At 41.3% G+C, this 27,689-nt stretch overlaps 1 protein-coding gene across 3 annotated transcripts in view; it reads left to right on the forward strand.

The window, feature by feature from the left end:
- Positions 1-27,689, forward strand: part of LOC148329908 (A-type potassium channel modulatory protein KCNIP2) — a 74,069-nt gene that overhangs the window by 25,464 nt on the left and 20,916 nt on the right. The window contains exon 1 of one of the 3 annotated variants that reach the window (XM_088304278.1): positions 4,813-5,166. The exons of 1 other annotated variant lie outside the window; for it this stretch is intronic. In XM_088304278.1, coding sequence (XP_088160404.1) covers positions 4,896-5,166 — 271 coding nt within the window. In that variant the 5' untranslated portion in view covers positions 4,813-4,895. Of the gene's footprint in view, positions 1-4,812; positions 5,167-27,689 lie in introns of those variants that run through there. One more of the 3 variants, XM_088304276.1, reaches the window with a different exon arrangement.

Raw genomic sequence — 27,689 nt, forward strand, 5'->3', positions numbered from 1 at the left:
ATGTTTGTTTGAACGTCCCCTATTCAGCATATTTGGGTTAGGGTAGTTCTTAATTTTTTTACGATGTCCGAGCTCTCCAACTACCACCATCATGACCAAAATTAAGTTTGAAAGATTTTATTTATAAAAAGTACGTTTTATTATATATAAATTATTATTTTTATATATACATAAATGATTATTTTGAGCCACTGTAACACTATGCACCGATGGAACGTTAAGACTGTGCAGAAATGTGGGGAGATTTTATAGATTAAGACAGCTATATGTACAGATTAAGTGCCAATATCTTGAATTTAAAAATTGAATCTCACTGAGCTGTTCTTGGGCGTTTTTTTTTTTCAACAAGTGAGAAACCGTGTGCCACTAACGGTGCGCACATCACATTGAGAATCACAGACAAAGACTTTGAATGGGTCATTATCTTTAAACTTTCTAAGCATTATTATGCAACATGTTTGCAAAAACTTTGCGGAGTCGCTGTATACCAGCCCCACCCATCAGTATTTAATTTAAACAACCAGGTAATTTTTTAATATCTGTGATCGCTGAAAATGTGTCCGTGAGAGAAATGTTTTTGATTTAAAGATGTAATTTATTTCCACTATTTAATATCATGTATAGTGAGCGTGAGTGTGTTGATCGTTTATACACCCATTATCCTGATGTGTATAGATATATATTCCTTGACATCATTTCTCTGTTTTAATTTTAATGTTCATGTTTGCCGTCTTCAATGACTCATCTAAATTCATAAACGATTCTGAATTTGCCCTCAGGGCGGTCTGCATGCCACAGTGTTCCAGCAGATGGCGCTAGTGTCCTGTAGAATTGCTGCCTTTGTCGCCAGCTACTGCTTTCACCAATCGACTCCTAATACTATTTATTATCCATTCATGAAGAACACAACATGTATGTTCGCAAGTCACAACCAGGTGCATCTGTCTTGAGCTCCTTTGTCATCCGCTCAATGTTGACGTTGTGCAAATAAAAATGCTATAAACCAATGACAAATAATTTTAAAGAAAACCTTTTCACGTATTGCTGTATTTCTGGGAGAAAGGGTTGTAGGTTCAATCGTTATCGATTAAGCATGACGCCGTGTAGTTGGAAAATAAATCTGGGTGATACAGCTGGGGAAAAAAATCGCTTGAGGGGGAATAATAAAATAAAACGCCATAACAACAAATGCAGTTAGATTAAGTACGTTTGCAATTAGCTCCAAGACCATATCAACAACATTCTAACTTTAACTGGCTTAAAGCATTAAAGCATCGCAACACAGATGCTCGTTAGCGTTAGCATTAGCATGAGGCTGGTGGACTAAATGCTAAGATATGCTGTGGTTGTTTTAAATAAATAAATGAAATGGTGTCATTCTACTTGTCTTATGTTTAGTTTGAATAGTAAACTCCAAGCTGTTTAAACCGCTTAAAGCCTTTTTTTTTTTTTTTTTTTTAAGAAGAAGAATTTTTTTTTTTTTAAGAAGAAGAAGAACTCTTCACTATTCGACCCAGTGCTGCTATTTCTAAGTATGTTTTGTTCACTGTTCACTGTAGAGCTCCCTGTTGCCTTTCATGTTTCTGCCAAAATACCAGCACCATCCTTTTGCCTAATTAACACCAACCTCATATGCATTTCGGAGCATCTAACATTGTCAAATTCATCTCACATCTAGGAGGCGTATACAGAGCAAATAACACTACCCGATATAAGGCAACTTTAAAGGTCTATGTCAAATATTAAAGATGGAGTGGATAAGGAGACGAGTGTGTCATGCACTCACCAAAGACGAGTGTGTCCACCTGTGTCTCTGCTCTTCACTCCTTCCTCACTCACAACTCTTGTCGCTGCCTCCTTTCAGTCATGTGCTCTTGCTAAATAGAATGTTGAGTCGGGCTCAGCAGCTGCAGCTTAGCGTTAAAAACATATCTGTGTGTGTGTGCCTTGGCCACACACTTTTTGTGCCACATCTGCCCTCTCAACTTGAGCTGGGCCCTCATTAGCCTCTTTTACAAAGCGGCACCTCTAAAAAGGGCACGTCTGAGCCGTAAGGGAACATCTGGCATTTAGACGCCTTTATTTTCTGCACACAACCCAACTCAAGCCACAAATTTGTGTACTTTCACTCAGCACCATGGCGTACCTTGTTAGATAATTAGATGTCGAGGACACTACTTATGGCCACTTTGATATCAGTCGACTTTTCAGTTGACACCGAAACACAAGTTCAGAAAATTCTAAGAAATCCCATCCAATCTTGAAAAAAAAAAAAAAATGATATGACTGGTTAAAACGATGGCTTCACAGTGCAGAGGTCGTGGGTTCGATTCCAGCTCCGGCCTTCCTGTATGAATTCTCCATGTTCTTCCCGTGCCTGTGTGGGTTTCCTCCGGGTACTCCAGTTTCCTCCCACGTTCCAAAAAACAAGGTAGGTTAATCGAACATTCTAAATTGCCTCTAGGTGTGAGTGTGAGCACGGACGGTTGTTCGTCTTTGCTTGCCCTGCGATTGGCTGGCAACCAGTCCAGGGTGTCCCCCCGCCTACTGCCCGATGACCGCTGGGATAGGCTCCAGCTTCCCCCCGCGACCCTAGTGAGGCGAATCGGTACAGATAATGGATGGATGGACAATAAACTGGCTAAGGATGAAACAACCGCACTTCAATCGGTGACAGCCAAATAGTTGACTCGACTTGGTGTCACTTACTTCAAGACGGGCTTAATTAACAATTCATTCCACACAATCAATCCGTCCTTAACAAATCCTAATGAATGGCTTTTTGTGTGTTTAAGCACAGAATCTCAGGCAGGGAGTCGGTCAGGAGACACGCTCGTACAAAAAGAGTCCAAGATGTTGTAATGATGTTTCCGCAATGATGCCGAGGCCGAGGTCTTCAAGGTCTCGGTCCTAATGATGGCATCCACTCCAGCGACAGCCCACATGTCAACACCGAAGCGAATCTTACCCCCATTTCCACCACTTTTATGGCTCCCGACAGACAATAATTACACGGAGACTATTTTTACTCCCTTCACGGTAGCCCCTTTGACGTTTAATTGAATTCCCGGCTAACAGCGTTAAACACAAAATGGCGTTGTTAGGAGGTAATTAATTATATCCCACAGGCTCGGGATTCATTGGATTTCTAGTTGCTATTTAGTGTGCGGTGGACAGGTTGCGATTTTATTTCAAGCGCTTCACATTTTATGTGTTTAATAGCGGTAGAGAGTGCACATTATTAACAAAAGAAAACAGGTAATAGGTTTAATGAATTGGTGTCTTTCATCATGTATGTGAGCTTGGAATAATTTAGTATAAATATGTCATGTAATTAATACTTGTTTTTATTGCTACCGTCTAATGTTATGCTGCTGATCTTAATTTAATGCCACTTTTTAAATGGCTTTTACTGTCACTTTTTTAGTTTTAGTTCTTTAGAGTGATGGATTTTATCGTGTTTTCTTCAAATTTATGTTGTTGGTTTTTTTTGTTATTTTTTTTAGCACGTTCAGATTTGTGTGAAAAGGAAAATGATTGCAAAGCACAATGCATTTTTTTTCAAAAATTATTCTGCTTTACCGAATGTGCCAGCGGTGGGCTTCGTCTTATACAACTTCTATTTATCTGGACACCTGTGATAGAACAAATCTTTTTTTTTTTTCTTTTTTTTTTTGCTAGCTTTTTTTTTTTGCTTGGACTTTAAATGTAAGATTTCTACTCTGGCTTCCTCCATTCCAAGAACATTCTTCTTTGGTTCATTGAAAGACATTACAAAATAATGGAACTCGAAATAATCCGACTGCTGTCATATTGAAACACTTGTTGAAACCAGTCGTGCGTGTGTGCGCGTGCGTGCGTGAAGCTGAGTCAAACACTCATTGGGACTTTTAAACGTGACCTGGGGCACATTTCTTGTACAAAGTGCGCGACAGCATTTCGATAAAACATCTGCCTGCCACTTGAGTGACTTCCTCTTTGACCTGCAGGGAAGGCGTGTGCTCTTCGTGTGTGTCTGCCACACTCCCCCCCCCCAAAAAAAATCCAAAGGTTGCCGTGGCAACATGGCAACAGTCTCACTTTTCAATCCAGCACTGCCAAGTGTGGAGTATAAAGGTGAAGTGGCAACAGTTTGGCACGCTAAAGCAGCTCGTCTGGGAGGAAATAGTTCAGAATACGTGCGGAGTCGCGCAAGGTGAGAGTCTGAAAGCGTCCACTCGAATAAACGCAAAAAGTGGCACGATAAGGACTCGAATGGTATAATTACCTTTCTTGCCCAAGCCGCTGAGCTTTACCAGCTCCTCCTCGCTCATCCTCCGGGGGACATGACGTAATGTGCTCATTGAAAGCTTCCCATTTGTCCGGCACCGTCCTCTTGATGATCAATCCCTCCATCCTTACCGCTCTCCAACTGCCGTGTCCCTTCACCTCTTCCTTTTATGTCCTCCTTTTCTTCCTCGCAGTGCTAACGAGACAGACAGACAGATGCGTTAAGGCGAGTGTGTGACGTTAATTAATGGCTTTGTTTGGTTTCCTGTGACACTTTTCACAACCTCCAGCTGCCTTTAATAAACACGCACGCACACGCACGCGCGCGCACACACGATCCTGCAGCCTGTCATCATTATATGGACAGTGACTGGAGAGAAAGGAATAAAAAAAAATATATACATCATCAAGCAGCAGAGAAAAACCACCAGATGCCACTCAAAGCATTTTCCTGGTAGTACACACACACACACACACACGCGCGCGCACTTTCGACAATGTGTGCAGGGCCGTAATTTTCCGACGCTCTGAGCCAATGAGAAAACGCGGCTGCTCACAATGTTATGGGGAGGAGCGATGGACCCGGCGAGTGATTGACAGCGAGCACCCTACAGGTGGAGGGGAGGATGGAGACGAGGAGGAGGAGGAGAGGAAAGGCACTGGCAGTGAGACTTTCACACGCACACACTCACTTACCCACGCACACACTGAGCGTGAGTGCCTCGCCGATACCTTGGGCTCCTGCTCTCCCAGGCACACGAGTCAGCCCGAGTGCCGCTAACATCAGCTCCACAAAAAGCTGCATCAAGATGAGCCAGTGCAGGAAACGCTGCAAGCGGCAGCTGACCAAAGTGGCGCGATATCTATACCGCTTCCTCATGGGAACGCTCACCCAAGGTAAGGCAACCCGCAAATATTCACACCCGGACGGCCAAAAGGCTTCATGGTTGCACTCTGCGTCTGTCAAGCTGGACGAGTTGCAATTCGTCTGTGGTTGTCATCATTAAGGCATTGCTCCTTTTGGCCCACAGTGACAGTTGAGCTTTTTTTTTTTTTTTTGGTGAGTGTAGCACAGAAGAGTGTGTGTGCGTGTGTGTGCGTGTGTGTGCGCGTGTGTGACACTAGAGTATAAGAGCATAAGCAGTACTCTTTACTTTTACTGGTGCCTATATAGTGGGTGGACTTTGTTTAATTGCTGTTTTGATTGAATGACCCGCAAGTGATCCATTTATTCTTATATATTTAATTCCCAATTTAATTTCTAGTTGTATCAAACATCTAAACTGTACTTTAGATAACAGAATTCATTAAAATTCGAAATTAAATTACATTATTTAAATCGCACCTACTATATTAACTCATTCACTACCAGCTGAGTAAAAAAAAAAAAAAAATTGGATCTTTGACGTCTTTAGCCGTCAATGGTAGTGAATGATTTAATGAATTTTACTTTAAGTTCAAATGCTTGTAAATACATTTTTCATGTCTCTATTCATATTTTTGTCAAGAAAAAAATAGCCGTATAAAATCACGTGTGTAACCATGTCATTTATAATGTATGTGATAAAAATTACGTTTTTTTATTCAGCATAGTAGTCCAAAATCAAAATTTCTACAAAGTCATCCCCGCACTCTTAAAAATGTCCCTTCTTTTGTTCATCATCATGACACCAGCTCCATATCTCAACTTTGGCACCTCACCTTTTACTTCATAATATTAATCTCCGCTCCGGGATGAGTTGTATGATGTTTCTCGCGATGTGGACGGCACATCGTCCACACGTTGTCCACGTTCACCAGAGACAACCTTCACGCTGCACGCTTCTTCTCAGTGACATCAAGCAGAAGCTCACCAGAGAGACTCAACTTAAGAGTTGAACGCCTGCAAGGTGGAAAAGAAAAAGCGACGTTTGCGCGACCTTGTCAGTCGATGCTGACGTGAATGCTAATTTGATATGCGTGCCTCGCATCTCCACCTTTCCTTACATCCTTTTGACGTCTGGAGTGCTGTCGTGCCTTCCCACACATGCACACGCCTGAGTGTATAATAGGGGCGGGATGGCACAGTTTTGGGGACAGAGTTTGGCACATTTTTGGTACGGCTTTTGTCGTGTAAAGAGAACAAGTATCTCTTTATGTGTCTTGTGAGCAAAAACTGCAATTTGTATTCCACTTTGTGTATTTTAAATTGGACCGGCAAATTGTCGCTGTTGTTAAATCCAACAAATTTGGCTAAGTTAAGTATCTCCATCCTCAACAGATTGATTTTGGGAGTCAAACAATCCTCCATTAAGCGTCTCCAGTTGCTCCAAAATGCTGCTGCCCGCCTCTTGACCGGTACTTGTTGGAGGGAGGACATAACTCGGATTTTGGCGTCCCTTCGTTGGCTCCTTGTACATTTTAGACTCGCCTTGCTGAGCTCCTCCACCCATTTGCATCTGCCTGAGTTCTGCGGACCAGACTCTGTTTGAGGTACCGAGGACAAAGCGAAGGCTCAGAGGTGATCGAGCCTTTGCCATTGCCAGTCCCTCTCTTTGGAACGACCTCCTGGCACGCCCCCTCGCTTCCCATCTTTAATTCATATGCTACAATGATATCGTCATAGAAGTTAAAATGGCTTTAAAATGTGAACGGCAGAGCACGTGAACATGTGCATCCAATTGCTACGTACAAAAAAAGAAAAAACATGACTGCACAATGGGACCTATTCAGATGTTTTGTCCTTCTTGCTATCCCTAATCAAGTGGCCATTCCATACAGATACAATTAACTTAGTCACCATGGAAAGAGGAAACAAATAATGAACGTTTTGCTTTAAGGTGTTCGTCATGGTGAATAAAAAGTATTGTGTCGTTTTGACCAGAGCATGATGGCAGTCTCGTGAACTAATTAGACTGTCAGTCCATATTGAGCTCAAGTATTGGCGTAAATGAATCATCAGAGGAGGTGCTGTTGACTCAGTCTTAAGCAGTGTACACACATTTGTATCTGCTCTTTTTTTTTTTTTTTTCTAAATGAATGAGAGATACATAAGCGAAATAAATAGCATGTTTTTTCATACTGCTCTTATTCCTAATTTGGCAATTGTGCTCAGTGTTGAATCACGCATAATGACGTGAGGTAATAAATATTGAAACAAAAAACACCCCACACCACTGGATAATCACTGTGGGTAATCTTTTGGAGACATCTGACAATCAGGCCTTTGCTGACTTAGATCGGATGAGAGAGAGAGAGAGAAAAACAAATGGTCAAATTAGCTGTGTGATCCCAGCTTTACTTAGTTTGTTGTCATCCCATTAAAAATATACCCCCAAAAAAATATATTGATTAATTGAGAGTATTTTTAATGAATAATTGACTAAATGGCTCTTGATCTTTTTTCCCCCCTAAATCTATAGGTGTGCATTGCTCATAACCAGATTGAAAACACGTGCGAATCATAAACGTCACAGCCGCTTATATTTTCCCCCGTTGCAATGTGACATCATCGCTGCTGTTGTTTACGACTCAACTACATTCATCATCCTGCTGCTGCAGCACAATACTCACACCACAGTATTTGCGCATTAAAAAAAAAATATATATATATTAGTGCGGTCAAGTGATTAAAGTTTTTAACTAATTGATCGCAATACATTTCCGTGATTAATTGCGATTAATCACATTTTTCAACTACAAATTTTTGTGAAGCTTTTTACAGGTATTTTATTTGACTAATATCTTAGAATTATGCAAAATCGCCAAATGTAAAGTATATTTAATTCCCAGACTGTTCTAATAGCTTTCTTTGAATCTTGTATACGATCCAAACGGAGTCATCTTTACAGTCATTTTTCTCAAAACTGCCCACAAGCACCAACACTCCAACAGTGTTGGTTTTGAAAGGCCCAGTGTTAACTTGAGCAGTGAGTTTTGTTCTGAGATGATAGCTAATATTTGCAAAATATGCAAATTATTTTCCAAATAAATCAAACTGACTGAGTTAACTGAGTTAAAATATTTCGCTGAGTTAAATTTTTTTAGATTATTCTCCAGAGTTAATGCGCTAATTTTGACTTCCCTAATAAAAGAAAATAAATAAATCCCAAAGCCCCTCCTGTGGCTGCCATCCATGAAGTATTTATTTAAAAACATCCAACGTGCTTCTGTACGTGTGCACGCACATGCATCCGTAAGTTTACAGAGATCGGGGGTTACCATGACGACCAGCTCCTGCATGTCTGTAGACTGAATAAGCGAGCCGGTGCCACGGCAGCCAATGAGGGTTGCGCTGTATAATGGCCGTGCCGCTTAAGGGATTTCATCAAGGCCATTCACACTTCCTTGTCGCGCTCTTGTGGCCTTTTTGGGCTGTGCCAAGGCGCTGAGGGATGTGTCATTTGGCTAACGCCAGGGGGAGGCGTCATTTAATATGCTGCAAATGAGCATCATAACCTTATGCAAACTATAAATCGTAAATACTTTGCCCCTAATGTCGGACGTTGTACTTTTTACATCAGTTTTGCGCACTGGGCCACTGATGAGGCATTTTTGTCCATAATTAGTTCCTGTAAATCTCTTCTGACCATGACCGCATCCTCTTTCCATCCTACTAATACCTGAACATTGCTTATGAGCCCAAGTGTCTGTGCATGTGCGTTCTTGTGTGAGTTTGCTTATGGCTGTTCGGGATGTGTGACAATTCTAGTCACCCTCCTCCTTGCCCCAACTTTGCCCACTAATTACTTTGTCTTATTAGCCTCTCCAGGAGAAACAAGGCACCCGTGTTTGTCCGGGTGTACGTTTTCATTCTCTGGCCCTAAGCCGTGTCTGTCGATTTTTCCTAATAGAGGGACAAGCTCAATTCATTTGTTTGGTGCAATTCGAATGCATTAAGTCGAGCTCATGCAGCTTGTTGCTATACGTCGAGCTTGGGGCTTTGTGGAGCTGTTGTATCCGCTTGAAGGCTGACTTGGATGTTGTATAGGACATGTCCGAGTCAGGCTGATTTGTCCTTTAGCTGGTTTCTTATCTAACACGAGCAGTCAAGCTCATGTCTGTTGCTTCTATCGTCCCCCCCCCCCCCAAGCTTCCGATAGCTGTCCTACCTCTGCTTTGTGTCACTGTACAATTTTCACTCACAAGGAGCAGGAAAGGAGCATAAATTGATATTTATGTGGAATTGGAACGGAGCGGTGATGTGGTGTACCGGTACTATTTTGAGATAATTAGTTAATGCCAGATGGTCTGGAAGAGAATTTGAATGCTATTGATTGTTCGAGTTTTAATGAAGGAAAACGGTGATCATGTTCATTATCAGCAATGCAACCAACATTAAATACAAATAAATATCAATATGCACAACTTTACTTCTGTAGCTTTCTGCACATTTTAATTTTCAAATGACAGGGTTCCTAGGAAATCACAGTTTCCCACAATTTGTACATTTTCGGATGTATTGCATCTTTCTAAATACTACTGTTATGTCAGTATTCATTTTAGATGAGGAAAATAGTCAATCCTTTATTTATTAAAAAAAAAAAAAAAAAACAGCACTCAAGCCTGAGGTTCACATCATTGCGTTGCATACATGTACACATGTCATAAAGCTGCAGTATATAAATGACAGATGATGTGTCAGGTTGTAATTAAAGGTTGGAAAAAATTCCGTGAGTTTCCAGAATGATACTTTTTGGATGAGTTGTGATGTGGAGCTTATCTTGCTGTTTATTGCGGCTTGCAAACTTTCTGAGAGTGAATCAATGGCACCTCTGGTGGTTGCTGCCAAGTCAATATAAAAATAAATAAATAAATAAATTAAAAAAATAAATCATTCTTTGCAAATCAATAATCTAACCTGTTAAAATAACTGCCCAGGCCTAAAAGTGTTATGAATCTATGAAAAAGTTCAGTGCCTGAAGTCGGACCTCTGACAAGTATGAGGGAAATACAAATACAGTTTTTATTTTAAAATAATTTTTATTATATAAAATTAAAAAAAAAACATTTTTTTAATTTTTATTATATATATATATATATATATATATATATATATATATATATAAAATAAAAATTTAAAAAATGTTTTTTTTTTTTAAATTTTTTATTGCGTGCCCCCCCCCCCTTCTTAAAAAAAGGGGACCCCAACCATCTTCCCACCCTGAAGCTTTCCTGATCCATTCGTCTCATTTACATTTAATCTCTAATCTCGTTGCACACTTGAGTACAATGACAATAAAGGGATTTCTATTCTATTCTATTCTAATCATGTCCTCCTTCAACATGCGCCAACGTCTTACCGGAAGGTTAAGACGGGTTTCGCAGACGTGTCGGAAAAGGACCCAATCCCATGGATCAACAAACATTGTATCACGCAACTCTTCCATTTACGGAGTTAACTAAGTGGAAAATTAAGCTCTTGGATGGCTGACCGGGGAAATAACACAATTGTGTGTTTGTTTATTACAAACAATGACTCGGCAGCCTCCTCTGCAGCCACGACAACTTGACTCGTCGATGGCTTTCCTCGCACGTTGCTTGAGCTGCTAACAAATAGCTTGAAATCAATATTTCATGTTCGGTGATGAATGCACGCGGTGGGCTGCGGCGTAATGATCGTCATCGCATGCGGCTCATTACCGCAAAGTAATTACTTTGTGGGCTGGAGAAACAAAGAACATGGAATCGCTTCCTGAGAGTTATAAACTGCACCTTTCATCTTTTATCCCGTCTTTTTTTTTTTTCTGTCAACTTTCACTTTCACTTCACGGAATGGGGTATGAACACTCGGAAACTCATCTGCTTTCCCGGAGCAGATCATTTGTTAGACGCTGTGGCGGTTTTTCCATAATGACACGAGATTCAAATCTTCTCTCCGGCGCCCAATACAATTTTGACTCAATTAATAACCCATTTCACATTTTTTTTTTATATCACAACAGAGACTGGATTCAAAACTCTCGTTTTTTTCCCCAGCACACCAGAAAGAGATTTTATAACCAAATGAAACAAAACGTGTTACACCTCAGTTCTCGGACTCCTGGTAGCTTGGTGAGGAATCTTGTAAATGTGATGCAATTACCAGTTCACCAAAATCCCGTTAAAATCTCTCGTCCGCTGGCCTTCGAGCACTTTGCGCCGCTCATGGCGTTGAGCATCACCACATTCCATTCCTCTCTCCATCTCCACCTGACAGCTATTATCACACACCTGTCTGTCACTTCTCGCTCCCGTTGACAAGCGCACGTTGGGCATGAATTTTAATGTTGTTTAATAAAACATCAGCGGATGCGGACGAGTGCCGGCAGTGTCGGGAGTGCATTTTCAAGTGTGTGAGGAGTGTAAGATGGGCTGAGGATAGTTAATCAGTTTGTGTATTTATAATCATGTTTTTATACACTCATTCATGTTTAAACACACACACATAGACACTTACTTGTTATTTTAGCACACACGCACACAGACACTGTATCCTGATGATGTGTATAGTTAAATTGACCTTTACACTGTGAGTTGTGATTCTCTGCCTGCTAGAGTTACTGATGATTAGTTATTGATGTTTTCTGTCTTCTGCTGATTAGTTTAGTCTAAAACAGACCACCATTGTTAATTAATCTCCTGTATTCTGGTGATTTAGTTTAGGCTAAACAGACCTTCATTGTATTCTTATTTCTTGTGATTCTTGAGTCAAGCTAATAAAAGCAGAGCCGGTGAGAGGAGGAGGGAGAGGAGTTGCATGGGGCGGCCGCGAGCAGGCTGCTCGCGGCCTCGCTGTCCCACTCTTTTCCCCCGCCGGCGGTGAAAATGAACAACGGTGTCTGGTTCCTCCTGGCCATCCAGCTAGCGTTTTATTTCGGCCGTTACATTTAGTAAATTATGTCAGTAAGCCCTCCCAAAATGGGCATTTAAACCTGACAAGGAGCCATCTCGCCGTGTGTGGTAATGGCGCTCGCATTGAGAAAAGGAAATGTTCATTAACTTCAGGGTGACTTAGTCCGCCGCTTGTGTTATTTACCATGGCTGTCAAGGAGAAGCTCGGCTGGAAAATGTCGGATTCTCCTGTCATATTTCGCCGAATGTGTGACACAGCGGGAAGCGATTCGAAAGCCTGAAGTCGATATCGTTCCACATCATTTGCGCGTCCCGTTTTAATGCCAAGCTGTGTTTTGCCATTTGACATCATTTGGATGACAAGATAAAACCTTATCCTGGCTCAGATTACTGTTTTGACAAGAATTGCCCCAAGCATTGAAAAAGTATTTGCAGTAAAAAAAAGAAAAGTGTAGAACGGTGCGACCTTGACCAAGCAAATCAATTTTTTTCATTGAATTGAAATGTCGCTAATCCGTGCCGGCCTCCCGCACAAAACCACCAAACAAACTGTTTGGAAGGAATTAGTAAACAATTTACTAATCTGGAAAATCCTCTTTTTTTCCTCCCTTGGCGGAGGAACTTGACACAATTTGTCCAATCTAAGTGCGGATGGTGGCGGGCCCAGTTGTGGCTGGTTAATCGACATTTTGCTCATCTGTGTGCATCGGCAACTTTGTAACCATTTTTCTACATTCAAACCTTGAGTAAATATTCAATTTTTTTTCAATGGGGGAGGAGCTAAGTTTAAACTGGATTGTTATGGAGAGTCTTTGCTGCACTTCTGCTTCATTTTTTGGGGGCAAAATTGAATTGTCTGGAAGCCATTTGTGAATTAGGGTTATGTAATAAAATGAGTTTGAAAGGATATTAATGCTCTTGGATCACAATTTGTGCCGTTTTGGTGATTTACATTATTTATATAGAAAATGACGTTTTTATTTATATATACATTTATTTTTGCTCTTTGTGGCAGGGCTTTGTCCCTATGCCCTGCAAATAACGGGTTGGGGGGGTACTGTAGTGTGTAATAATACACGATAAAACAGCATGGAAGCCCTCCTTATGTAAGGAACTCATAAAAAAAAAGGAATATGCAATAGTGAAGCAGAAGATTACTAGCAAGGATTCTTTTATTGCAAATGTTCTTGTTGGTGCCTTTCTCAGGAATTTATCGCCCTGCCAATAGAAAATCTATTTCCTGAAAAGACTGCTCACATCCCAAAGTTGTTTGAAGGTGTGTAGATGGCGTATTAGGACATGATGGGCACACAGATTTGCTGCAATGCCTTGTGGGCTGATGACAATGAATTGAAAATGTTGCAATGTCAAGTCTAAAACCAATCAGCCGGAAGCAGGGATGTGCCTCAAATTAGGAAAGGAGCAAAAGTGAAGTAAAAGAGGAAAGAGGTGATTTTAAAAAGTATACTGAAGTTCAAACTTTTTTTTCCCCTTCAGCTTTAAGCAGCTTTAAAAAAGCTGTAGCTTATTTGCAGATTTTGTGGCTCTTTGGGGCATCACATTGTCACTTATTCTTAAATTCTAATTAAATCTCCATCATTTTGTTTGATCTTCTGGAATTTTTTGATACGATACTGAATGTTGAAGTGTCAACGCTTCGCGTTATTAAATCAGATTTGCACACATGGAAGCGGTCTGATTTTGTCTGTGGATCGGATTACAATTCAATATTTTTTTATGAGCTCATTGATTGTGCGCAATTAAACGTACTAATATACTGTATGCAATTGTCCACTTTGGAATTTTTTTGAGTTTGAGGTGTACTATATCCAACCTTTCTCGTGATTCGTCTTCAAGGAAAGCGAATAAGACACGCAAGCAAGATTAAACGAAGCCACACGGTCGCCGCTTCTCATTTTGACGCCAGCCATGTGAAAATTCTCAAGTCGTCTCTCTGGTGCTCATTATTAACTTGTGTGTCTTGTCGACACCGTCTGTACATTCACACGACCCATTTAAAAAAAAAATAAATAAAAAAAAATCAAGAGAGCTATAAATAAATGCTTTGCAGGAGTTCAATGTCAAACACTGTGCAGAAAACTTTGAGAGTGATGATCTATATTTATAGCAGTACAGTACAGCTTTTGTTTTGGACGAACTTTGAAACATATTAGTGAAATAATAATCTTTGGTATTTTAGACTAGTAGTCATTTGGTATAGCCTCGCGGGCCTATTATAATTACACTGCGGGCCAAATTTGGCTCACGGGCCAGAGTTTGACACCTTGGCAGTTAATCAGCTGGCGATTTACTCGGTCAATATTAGCTCTTGTTAAAATCTGCAAAAACTGGCCATAATTATGGTTAAGATAATTATAATTCAACCCACACCCAAATAGATCAATTCTAGGTGATTTTTTTTTCCTGTTGTAGAATCAAACAAATGCTACCGAATCCTGGCATTCCTGTTAAAATTTTCATGGGCATTTTCTGTCAAATATTGGAATGAGCGTAGGAGGCTGGTCAACTAAGAGGAGCTCTGCATCGTCACAACTGATTTTATTTGGACCACATTTGTAAAAATAATATTAAGGCAAACATTTTGATATTATGGAGGGAACCCTGACCATGAACACAATACTTTTTATTTTGTGCAAAATTAACCACATCTATGAAATCTCAACCTTCTTAAAAATACCGCCTCAGATCTGAATATCAAAGAATATTCACTTTTGTCTTTTGTCTGCCAATGTGACGAGTCAACCTTTCAGTTGTATATCTAAATGAGAGCATCCATCAACTGTATACACGCACACACACACACACACACACACACAACTTACAAGTGTCTAAAAATAGCCCGCTATTAGTAGCAGCTTGAATTCAGGGATCGAGGGCTGTGACTAGAGGAGAAAAGAAGAGACGACCGCGAGGTGGAAAACATTGAATTGAATAAGCGCGATGACGAGAGCGCATGTGTGCTGAATGTGTTGCATCGGCGCTGTGAGTGAACAAACTTGCTTTGAATGGATTTCGTTTCATCCTTAGATGCTGCGTGCATTTGACAAAGAATTGAAATGTTCACTTGAAAACAAGTGAATGACTCCTAATTTTGCCTTTTACCGTCTCACCATGTGCTATCCTTACGTTGTTGATCTATTCAATTGTTTCTTAATTAATTAAATATATTTATTCCAACACCGATACATTTAAATTAGATGTCACTGCTACTGAAGCGGTTCAGTTTCCCTTGCTTGTTCAGTGTGTGTGAATGATTGTCAGCGTCTGAATGTGCCGTGTGATTGGCTGGCACCAGGGTTTAGTCCGCCTTTTGCTCAGTCAGCGGAGATACGCTGCAGCTCCACTTGACCCTCAACAGGATAAGCCACATCAAAAATTAATGGATGAAAATTTTAAACCAGACTTGCATACCTGAAGGTGACAGAAGGACAAAACCCATCTCAGTCCAACTGGTTTTCAGCACCATGGACAGAGGAACACTTTGCACTTTGAAATGGTTTGACAGCAAATGGTAAATCTTAATTTGAAGCAATACATTAAAAGGAAAAAAAAAAAAAATCCCGACAATCTTTTTCCTTCTACATGGCCAAGTGCCGTGAATCAGTGAGAAGTCTGTAATACGATTTTGTGTCCACGAGAGCAGAAAGACGTCTTCTATCCAATTAGGATTCAAGTCTGAGATAAAAGGATGAGGAGCTGGTTGTAACACACTGACTGAGATATTCCACTGCAGTCGTCCAACTACTGACGCAGCAACAAAACAATCACTGCGACGGCGACAACCGCTTTCATTCGCTCTGTCATCCTGGCCGCTGTCAGCAAAACGCACACACAGACACACCGTTTTTTTAAGAGGATGTTGACATTGTGATGACTGAGCCATAATGTTAGGCCATTACATTAGCAACGCTGTACTGTACTCACGTTTACCTTTGATATGTAAAAAAAAAATATTAAACATATTAAAGCCCCCCCCCCCCAAAAAAAAGCCAAAACTGCATGATAGGTGAAGATGATGGTGTGGATGACTGAACAAGTCTTTTACACTTTCTGTTTTGTTTTTTTTCGGGAAGTTGCTACCTCTTTTTCCTTGTTAAAACACTCTCTATTGAGTTTTTTTTTTTCATCAGCGATTGATTTTGATTTGCATATTTTGTGACTGCTTTTATGCACTTTCTGCAGCCTCTGGACTGTTTGACCAAATGGAGTGTGAAGTAGGGATGAGGCCTATTCTCTAAGACACTAACAGGCTATAGGCGGAGAGATTAACAATTTATATAAATCATCGAATTGGGATTTTATTTTTAAGGTTTATTTCCCCCCAAAAATTGGCAACACTCTTTGAACATGTTTTTTTTTATGAGCAACAAAATAGAAGCTACCTCTATCCACAAGTTAGGAAAGAATATTCTCCTAAAACTCCTTCACTTGCCAGCTCGGGTAAAATGAATGTAATTTTTGGCTTCTATATCCGTCAATGGCAGTGAATGAGTTCATTGATTGATCATTATTTTTTTTGAAGCAATGTTTTTGTTTTGACATCACCTGATTTGGCATTTGTTTACTTTTAATATTGGCACAATTTATTTTATTTTTTGCTGGATGTTCACACGAAACAATGTAATTTCTATAAAACTTGAGCTCATTGGGCCGCTTTTGGATTCAGCGATATCAAACTACTCAAACTTTCCTGGCACCAAAATGTGTGTTGATCAGTGTAAATATAATAATGATTCATCCCAGTGGTCTTGTCGTTGGACTGCATTGCAGATTTTGCGCTTCAGCAGATCAGGTTGCCACACTTGTGCGCGTGTGTTTTATGAAGCTGTTGAACAAAGCGAGAAGTTATCTTTGCTGAGTGATGAATGAAGACGTTAAAAGACATTAAGCACTTGTTAGCGGGACAATAAAGCTCAAGTGTGTAAGTTTGGTGCAAATGAGGTCAATCAGAGCAGTGTTGTAGATAATCACCTCATCATATTGGCAGCATGAACAAACGATAGCTTATTGAACTGCCCTTTGAGATTGATGACACGCACACACACACACACGCATAGCACATTGAGTTGGGGAATATTAAATACGCACCTTAGTTCTCTATTCCTCAGTTTTCAGGGGGAAATTTTGAAGGGTATTTGTATAAATAATTAATTTTCTAATCAGCGAGCCGCGGTTGGCATCATTAAAGGCTAACTAACTAACCCAATGGGAGTGTAGTTCCTGTCCTGCGTTGACAAGCCGCCATTGCAGCTCGATCAATTTTCTGCTAACTATAGCGAGCAGCCACCCGTGGATAAATCGAAGCTAACTTTAGCTGCTAAAAAGGCCGCTAGCCTTTTATACACAATGTTCAGCTGTCAGCAACAAAGTTGGAATACAAATTGAAATAACTGGCAATCAAATTTTATCTAAAGGTATGATCTGAACATTTTTAACTTCTGTTTGTATGCATTGCTACTCCGCGTGTGTTGAAGGTTTATAATTACGGTAACTGCTAGGCTAATTTTTGTTTTTCATTGTGTTAGCATTAAGCTAGCAGACTTTCATTAGACACAATTAAATGGTTTGGTTGAACCTTAAGAATATTTTATTAGACTTCAACTGAGAGTAGAGCTAAAGCAGGGAAAAAAATAGTACTTTTATTTTGTATTTTGCGTTTTTTAACACAGCGTTGGCTTTATTATAGCATAAGACTGAGTCTGCTTGTCTCTTTTCTGGTTCAACATTTACGCCACGCTCTGCCACACACTGTTCTGTTTGTTATTGGCAGCAACAAAGGGGGTGAAGATGCACATCATGTCAATTCACCAGAGAGATTGATAGTCCGAGCCACTAAAAGTCCTTTTCTCCCCAAACGGGACGCCGCTTGTCGGCTCTACTCAGCCATCCAAGCGTGAGAGGGAAACACTTCGCACTGTGACGACCTTCAGAGAGTTCTGTTGACCTCTGGCCACGACAATAAAGAAGAAGCGAGGAGCAGATAGATGAAGTTTAGTGGCGGCTGCTTGAGAGGAAATAAAGTAACGTTAACCTTGAGCATTATAATCATACTTTACTTCAACGTATGCAGATGACATTAGAATATTTTTGACATGAAACTAAATGACATTCTCCCGGTACTGCCGCCCCTTGCAATCTTGTACGGCATAAACAAAATTAAAAATGGATGGATTGACAATAAGGGGATTAGTTTTCATGTTCATTTTTTTTATATTTTATAAAACACTTCACTGTGCCACATGCCTGGAAGTAGTTTGTGTTATTGTTAAATGATAGCTAGTATTGCATTACTATCAACTATCATATAAATTATTTGTGATGATGCTTGGTATATTTGTCAGGGCAGATTGTCGATACTAATGCTTTGGCAGATTATCATTTAGTGCAAAGTTGGTAGAATAAAAAACGAATAGAGTTCAGCATTCTGGATGCTTCGCTGGCGCGCAATTAAATGAACAAGCGAATTAAATAATCAAGCAGATAACAAAATAAGCACGGGGTTTTGATTGACAAGGCTGCTCACCGTTACTCTTCTCTCCATTACAGGAAGCTTGTCATCCCCCCCCCCCCCCCCCCACTCGGTCGCCTGTCAATCATCTTCATGTGTGAGCGCGCAAGCGTGTGTTTTAGGTGGAAATAAATCAGAGTTCATCACACAAAGCAGATTTTCATAAGGCGCTGACAAGGGAGCATTAAAGTTTGTTGGGTTTTTTTTTGTATCAATGCAAGCCATCTAAGAAAACAAGAAGTTAAAAAAAATGTTGAAAAGGCTGATAATATTTAAACTTGAATGTAGTGCGTTAAAGTGGCTGCTTGTTTGTGAATCAATTGAACAAGACAAGTTGGATCAAAAGGAGCAAATTGTTTGTGTTTAAAAAAAAAAAATATATATATGTATATATATATATATATATATGTATATGTGTATATATATATATAACGAAGTAATCACTCTCATTCACGAAAGACCGCCGTTGTTTGACACCGCCTTCAAAAGCTACGCAGTGACTTATCAGCGCGGAAGGCCAGGTACGACTTCTCACGCTTTGTAGTAGTTGACGTCTCCGTCAGCTTTTGCGACGTGTTCTTCGGTCCTTTTCCGGTTTGCTGTGCCGACTTCTAGTTGAAATGAAACTCATAAAAAACGATCACTTCAAAATCAGTCCAGTGAACTGCAAGTGGATTTCTCGGCCTGTTACAACATTCAAAATATGTCGTACTGACAACACTACACGTCTCATCCATTATCCAGTTGTGTTGTGTTATTAATGAAGCCATGTCCTTGAAGTGTTCATGAACCTCTGTCAAGCGCACACTTTACATTATCTTCACTTCCTTCGTATGTGAGGCTGCTCCCCTTTCGTGTTTTTGTCACCGACCTTCCGTCTTGGTCGCGCTGTTTTCGCCTCTCTGCTCGGCTGCCACCCGCCACTTCTGTCTGCTTGCCTGTCTGCAGGGTGTCACTCTCGTGCGGGCTCCATTTCGGCGCTTCCCAGTGTCTTGTCAATATGTCATGTATGTGTGTGTGTGTGTATAGTCTGCCCATGCATGCACACGCACGCACAAACATATGGCTCCTCTGTGCGATCTCATCAGTTCCCCCCCCTCCGGTTTTCCAAATCTGATTCCTCTCCGGGCTATTTATAGTTGTAGGATGCCCGCTCCACCCTGTGTGAAACGTCACGGCCTGCGCTCCTTGCCTCATTTTGAGAGCAAGCTGCATGCACTACTTTGAATCACTTTTATCAACTGTGGGTTTTGTTGCATTGGTCGTTTTATTCCCCATAAATGACTTTGAGGACTTAGTGTGTTTTATTAATTATCAGGGAACGTTACTGTCGATTTGTTGTTTCGCTCAAAGGTCAATGCTGACCGGATGTGCATACAAGTGAACATAAATAAAAGTCGCCATGTAACATTTTGTTATTCTATGTAAGTGCTACATTTTTTTTCATGTTAAAGCAAGTGCATTTTTTTAACGAGATTCCAACAGCTAAATTATTTGCTACACTTGCAAATATGAACGTACGTAAGCAGGGAATCTTTCGTGAACCGCTAGATTGAGCCTTTGTATGCTTTTGTAAATTTTTATTTGAATCCAGAATGTATGGTTTCAGTGGCTCTTAAATAAGCAAATAATGACATGGCTGGTCAATATGCTGAATTTGAATTAATGAGCTTTTTTCTAAACACTGGAAGTGGGTTTGATGTGATGATCTTCATTTTAAGTAGACTGTGATGGGTAATGAATGCAGCTGTTGGACAACTTTCAACAGAAATGGTCCCCGATAAGAATCTTGCATGCTGCGACTCAGCGAACGCGTGTAAACACGCATATATATATATATATATATAAGTGTATGTGCTTCGAATACTAATGTCTACCACATAGCCTGCGCATAATGAGGTCTGTCATGTTTGCAAGTCTACTAAATCAGACAAACAGCACGTGTGAGAAGATCCACAAATTAGCCTGTTTGTTGCACAATCAAATGTGTGTCACGTGCATTTGCGTGTGTGTGTCACGTGTTTGCCAGATCGATACTTTTACCTGCACAACGGTTGAGATGAATTGAGAAAGCCTGTCTCTGTCGATTGGAGCAACTTGTGTGTGCGCGCGTGCGCGTGTGCGTGGTCGTGTCCATGACGACAAGCTTCTCACTCGCCACCCTTTTCGACTTCTGCAGTGGCAGTTTTTCTCGCTTCCCAATCCCATTCTGTATATATTGTTGTTCGAGTTAAAATGACTTCGACGTGAAGCGAATTTAATTTGGATTGCTAAAGACATATATGGTTTGTACTCGGATATTTTTAAAACAAATTGAAACTAAATGTACCCTTTTCTTTTTGGTGTAATGTAGGCAGGCTTGCTGAAGCTTAGTCACTTAAAAAAATTCTTCCCTGTCATAAAAGTGTAAAACAACTTTAAGGCCGTATTGGGTTGTGCAGACGAGTTTACTTCGTTTTCAGCTTCACATTGATGAGCCGCTAATTGAATGTTTTTGTCTTGGTGAGGAAGGAGACAAGAGCCACATTCATTAATCAATGAAATCCTGCTTAAGAAACATAGCCTGACACTTTCATTGATGCAATTCTTTTCTATTTCCGAATCCACCTCCAATATATTCTTCTCCTGGGCCTTTCTCATAGTTTTAATCTTTTGGGATTTTTTTTTTTTATATACTTTGCTATTTTTATATACTTTGCTGCCAGGATGGCCGAGTGGTCTAAGGCGCCGCGTTCAGGACCCAGTCTCCCCAGGAGGCCTGGGTTCGAATCTCGAATTTCCCCATTGTGGGACTAATAAAGGGAATATTATTATTATTATTATTATTTCTTTGTTTACTGAACGTCTAACCCTCGAGTTTTCCCCCTCGCGTGGGGGCACCAGGCGATGTGCCAAGAACTACTTTAAGTTATTCTCACAGATGAGAACGTGCTCATGATAGGATGGTGCCACACACACTTGGCACCGGTCCAAAAATCGGATGCACAACTTCATCCCTTTAGTGGAGTTGTCAAGAACTTTTCAATGTCACGTGCTCAAAGTTTAGATTGTCTTCACCTGAATTAACACCAGCAGTGTGACACTTTGAACTACCTGTGCACACTTGCTGACATCTAGTGGATTCTGCTCGGGGTTGCACTTCATTTGTGGAAGCTCCAGAGTGCATCAGCGTTGTGAGATAATGTATTTCTGAACTGAATTCCTTCTCCCCTGTGTGCAGCCCTCCCGCCCGTGTTATTTTGTAATTCTCTTTCCTCTCTACATTACGCTGGCCCTGGTGTTTCTTCTCTTCGGACTCATTTACCATTCTTTTTCTTCTCTCCCAACCAATGCAGCACCTGCTAGCTCACACTCCAGAATGGAAAAAAAAAATAGTTTCCCTTTCTGATTCAGCGCATGAATAAAACATTGTTTATTTCAAAACTTGCATACGACACTGTCTCTCGCTGGCTTATTTGTGTGGGGGGTGTCTGTCTTCTCCACAGCCACAGTGAGTTTTCTCCCAAGTCATGTGTGAGGGTGTCGGGCTCGCTCGCCATGCTTAATGATATATAGTGGAATTCCAACTATTGGGGAAAAATGTTCAATGTATTGATTGTTCAAAAATTCAGTCCATTTTCCATTTTGGAATTTCTGAAGCAGAAAGATAGCGGTGAGACATGTTAGTGTCCTGAATGGTGAGGCGCCACCGTGTGATATAATTAGCGATTACGATTATATGTGTTTAAAAAAAAAAATCATATTGAAATGAATAGTGGGTTTTTAAAACGAATTAACTTTGAAAAACATTCCACACACTGTCCCTTTAAGGAGGATTTTTGCTTCTGTTGAATTGTTTCTAAAACAACAACAAACTTTAGCTTTAGCCAACTATCTTAAGCCACCTAGAGTATGTGGCTCAGTTAAGCCTTTATGCAAATGGTATTTGAACACAAATGGTGCAGCAACATTTGTAGACAAACAACTTGTATTCTTTATCTTCTGCGCCTCTGGGTGCACATCGAGGCAGAAAAGTAAAGCCTCCTTTTCATTGTACCAATTCTACTCTGAAACAGCCTGCTTGGTTTTCTACGGACGGTGACAATATCACTGTTACTCAGAACCTCATCCAAAACAGCTCAACGAGGGAACATGTCATCACTGTCATCTGATTGGCTGACAGATGTTGGCGTTTCCTTTAGCGATGCGGCGGAATGCTGCGACAGGTTTTGGATTGTATCGCGTTACTTCCGACAGTGGCAGATGCAAGTATTTTGTCCACTAGATGTCCCTAGCAACGCTCTATTTGCTTGATACATCTTTTTAAACGCGATTGCCTTCCTTTTTGTGCTGCGCATCTTCTCCGAACGTGTTCCATTATACATCTGTATTGATTGTCTGTGTGGCTGGGCGCTCAGTGTGACAGCAGCACTAAAGACGAAGAGGAGGAGGAGGACGTATTTGGCCAGACATCTGGCTCATTGATTTGAAAGAAATTCGGTCCGTTCATGCGAGCCCACCAATGACTCATCAGCATCAGGAGACATTAGGCGTAGTGACTACGGATTGAGTGTCATCACAGGAGCAAATACATTTTGGAGCATACAGATCCCAGTCGTCACATCATCACGTTAGCTCAAAAAGAAAGTGAAAAGCAAAAAAGATTGGTGCAAGGAGACATGTTGATTGTGTTGTTTGTTTTTAATCGCTATAGAGCAGGTGTGGGCAAACTACGTCCCGGGGGCCACATGCGGCCCGTTAAACGTTTTAATCCGGCCCGCCGAAGATGAAAAAAATTAAATGAATAAACCTTGTTAATGACAGATATTTTGTTCATTTTCATTTAAAATTAAATGTCATTTTTTTCTCCGATGAGGTGAGGTTCCCAAAACACTCCATCCATCTGCTCCTGGTCCGGCCCCTCTGGCAAATTTTAGAACCCATTGTGGCCCGCCAATCAAAAAGTTTGCCCACCCTTGCTATAGAGGATGTGCATGTGAGATCAAATATGCTTTAGTTCTGAAAATGAACACATTAGAGACACCTTGGCCTTCAGCAAAGTCCTACTTACTCCAACTTGAACAAATCCTTCTCGTAATATCATCATTTTTGACACCACGGCTGGTGAAAGAAAATGCAGACACACTACCGAATGTTGGACCACCTTAGCTCACGAGAGCGAGTTTCTCTTTAAAGCTCCGTCTTGAAAATGGCCTTGCAAGTGTATCTGCAATTAAATCCACACTTTTCCCTCCTTCGGCCATTGTAGGTTCAAAAAAGCAAAAATATCTTTTCCATTTTCCCCAAAAATCTCATTTCCATTCTCCCAACGTGCGTCCATGCTTGTTGACAACGTGGTTGCTCCATTTCAAGCGTACTATTGAGCAGCATGTCTCATTACAGATAAGTCTGTCAGCAAAGGCGTCCGAGAGGACAATGCGAGTGACCCTAATGTCACACACACACGCACACACACACACACACACACGCGTGTCCACAAGGTGACAGGAAAGCTAATCCTAAGTGACGTTGCTGCTCTTGCACGTGGCGTGAAGGCAAACAAACACTCGCAGATTTCTATTTCTCTTTACTCTCGTGGCACTAATGCATCCTGGCTGCGTGGAAGCTGAGCTCCGATTGCACGCGTCGCTGATGTAAACACCGACATATTGAACCAGGCACTCACAATACACATGGAGGGAAAACAATAAAGAACCTGAGCTGGACTTCAAAAAAAAAAAAAAAAAATGTAATGAGAATTATTATTTTTTTTGCTCACCTAAAGATTGAAGAGGTGGCATTTTGAGAGTGGGTGACGGAAGGTCCGAAGGAGCTGCTGGTTGAAGGACAGAGTAATGAGAAAAAAGACAGAAATGGGGCATAAAAGTAGCGAGGGGAAAAAAATAAAAATATTCTTATTAGCCGCCTAGTGTCCCTACGCCCCCCCCCCCTGTGGAATTCATACGTTTGATGCTGAATGAGCGAAAGCCGCACGAGACATGCCGAAACATGACGTTATCCTTATCCCTTTGGATATTCAGCTCCTGACTGAAGCGGCATGATGAAGTCCTTCATAATCAAAATATAAATAAAAGATGGACTCGTGGCTCTGAAGTGATCTCCAATAGTCTGTCATGTGCTATGGATGCAAAAAAAAATTGCTTGACTTCTTCCGGCGGTATTGATTGTTCCAAATTTCTGCTGCTGCTGCTAAATCCGTGAGAGAGAAGTGCTCCTTGAGGAAGAGCAAGTCTAGTGAAATGTACGACTCTTGGAGGAGCTTTGTGAATGAGCTCTAGATATACTTTGATTTATTTGATTGGTGACCAGTCCAGGATTGTTAAAACTATGCCTTTTAACACTGCAACAACTTTGCTAATTGAAACTGAAGAGAAAAAAAAAAAATCCAGATTTATTTAGCGTATTTTCCGAACTATAGAGCGCCCCCTTATGGTGAAAGAAAAATCCACGGCATGGCAGGTCGATTGGACACTCGGTATGAGTGTGAGCGCGGATGGTTGTTTATCTATGTGTGCCCTGCGATTGGCTGGCAACCAGTTCGGGGTATCCCCCGCCTACTGCCCAAAGATAGCTGCGATAGTCTCCAGAACCCCCCGCGACCCTTCTGAGGAGAAGCGGTGCAGATAATGGATGCATGGATGTGCATGCATGTGCAGTGAAGACTCTCCGTAGTTTCCAGGAACAACCCAGGCTAAACTTGGCTCCTCCTTTACATGAAAAGCTTCAGTTGTGAAGTATCACTTCGACATACTTCCTTGAGACCAACTTTCCTATTAAGACAGCTATTTAATAGTATCTCGTAGCATCTTAGAGCAATTTGGAAAGAGCACAAAAAAGCGAATAGGTGAGTTTTTCAGAATAGGTCCTGCAGTCAAAAACTCACATAGGTGAATTCCTGAAGAGTGAATCGGAAGTATACTTGGTAGCTCAATCAAAGTAGAAAAGTGGGTAAAGCTCAATCCGTACCTCCAAACTATATCCAGTATGTTGGTGTTCAGACCACTCCTCATTTTCTATTTATCTCCTCCTCATCCTCTCCACTTCTCTTTATCCACCGCCTCTCGCCCAACCCCTCGACCCCCCCCGCACATCACTGGCTTGCTGACGAGCGCTGCCAAAGGAACGATCAGCGCAGCTCATTCCTACGTCCCAACATCAGTCGGCAGGACCAAAAGAAACTTCAACTTGTCGCTCGCAAGCACTGAGTGCCAACGTGTCGTTTGGACACTTTGGCGATGCAAAAACAAGAAGGATCGTGAGAATCAAAACGATTTGAGGAAGGTAAAGGTGGCAAAGTTAGCCTCCGAGCGGATCTCGCGGGCGTCGTCGGGCAGGTGTTGAGCTTCTGGCCGAAGTGGGGCCGGTGCGTCAGTGCCACGTTGTGCGATGAGCCACGGCGCTCCACCAAGATGTTGACTTTGGATGGCTTGGAGGTGATCGCTGTGCTCGTGGTCATGGGTCTCTTCATCAAAGTTCTGGAGCAGTTTGGGATGTTTGAACCCGTCGGCGGGGAAGGTAACACCTTTTCTAAGCTTTATGACAACACATGCGGTTTGTGAGTTGGATGTGCAATTGCAGCGTCCACCCCCCCCCCCCCCCATTTTGTCTCCGTGGTCCCCGATCGGGCTGCCGTTCTCGTCTGCGGGTTTCGGTTACCGGCGTGACGTGCGCCATCCTTTCTCTCCATCCCCACCTATCTCCCCTGTAACGTGAGCCTCATGCGAGGCCTCCCTCCGGCACCGGCGTGCGTGCTCTTCCCCTTTAATCGATAACACTATGAGCAGAGTGGGCCTGAGTGCTGTTTGAAGGCGCTCTTGTCTGCCCATTGGCTTTCAGCTGTACCGATGCCGGAGAAACAAGTCGGCTAACAAAGAGCTACAGTACAACACTAGATGGGTACAAGCATTTGGGAAATACGTCTGTTAGATGTAGAAGATGTGAATATGGAAGAAAATATTGCGTTGGTCCCCCATCTTACATTCTGGTTGGAATACTTTCCCAAGATATTTTAAGTTTTCAGCAGTTATTTTTTCTCTCATGTGTGCGATCATCCAAAAGAACTTTGGTGACGTCAGAGGTCTCTGATATTCTTAGTTCATCGCACGTGTATGTAGTGGGCTTCGTCCACACCACTGGTTTCAAACTCAAGGCCCGGGGCCCAGATCTGGCCCGTGAACTCATTTTATGTGGCCCGCGAAGGGCAAATCCTGTGCGTCAACTTCCTGTTTCTAACACTCACATTTAACAACATTGAGATATGAGATATTGACATTTATTTGTCACCAATCCTCCCTTTTTAAAATAAATTTGTACTCCGCCTCATGCCCAAAGTGAGCTGGTATAGTTTGTTGAATTTTTCCGTCCCTTCACTCAATTTTATTTTGTCAAGTGCTTGCGTGAAATAAAATCATCTTGAAAGGTGATTTTCACCATTTTCTATTCAGTGTAACTTTAATAATATTGAAGATTATTTAGGTTTTGTTGTCACTGATTAGGCGGAAGGACCTGTGTGCTCAGGCAATATTGAGTCAAGCAACCCAATTTTTTTGTCTCAATGAAAATTTTAAAATAGAAATGTGGTTTTCAGATAAGATTTGTACGTACTGTATAGGACTGCATGCTGTTTTAAAGGCTATTTTTATTCTCCTGTATGTTGGATGAGGACAATTGTCAAGGTGTGCCAACTGTCCTTGGTCTCTTTACTTAACACGCACTCACACACACACACACATATCTACACACACATCTACACACGCCACCATTACACAATGAGCATCTTCTATCCGCATATTTTGACCATTCATTAAGAAAAAGGGCCTCGTGTCCACCACGTCCCCAATGAATACTCAAACTAATGAGTTTTCTCATGAATGGAGAAGATAACTTTATTAGAGCTCACTCGCAGGCAATATTCGAAACGCTAATTCAATATGCTGTCCTCTCAATATGCTGAAAAGTCATTTAAATCATAGTCTATTGGCAATAGTTGTGTGACGTATTAGGTCTCCCTTCACTGACTTGATTTGATTTAGTTTATTTTATTCGGTGTGACAATTTCATTGTCATATTGGAGGGGTGG

The sequence above is a fragment of the Idiotropiscis lumnitzeri genome, chromosome 9 (genome assembly GCF_059441095.1).
Source record: "Idiotropiscis lumnitzeri isolate Australia: NSW breed Sydney's pygmy pipehorse chromosome 9, RoL_Ilum_1.0, whole genome shotgun sequence".
Classification (NCBI taxonomy): Eukaryota; Metazoa; Chordata; class Actinopteri; order Syngnathiformes; family Syngnathidae; genus Idiotropiscis; species Idiotropiscis lumnitzeri.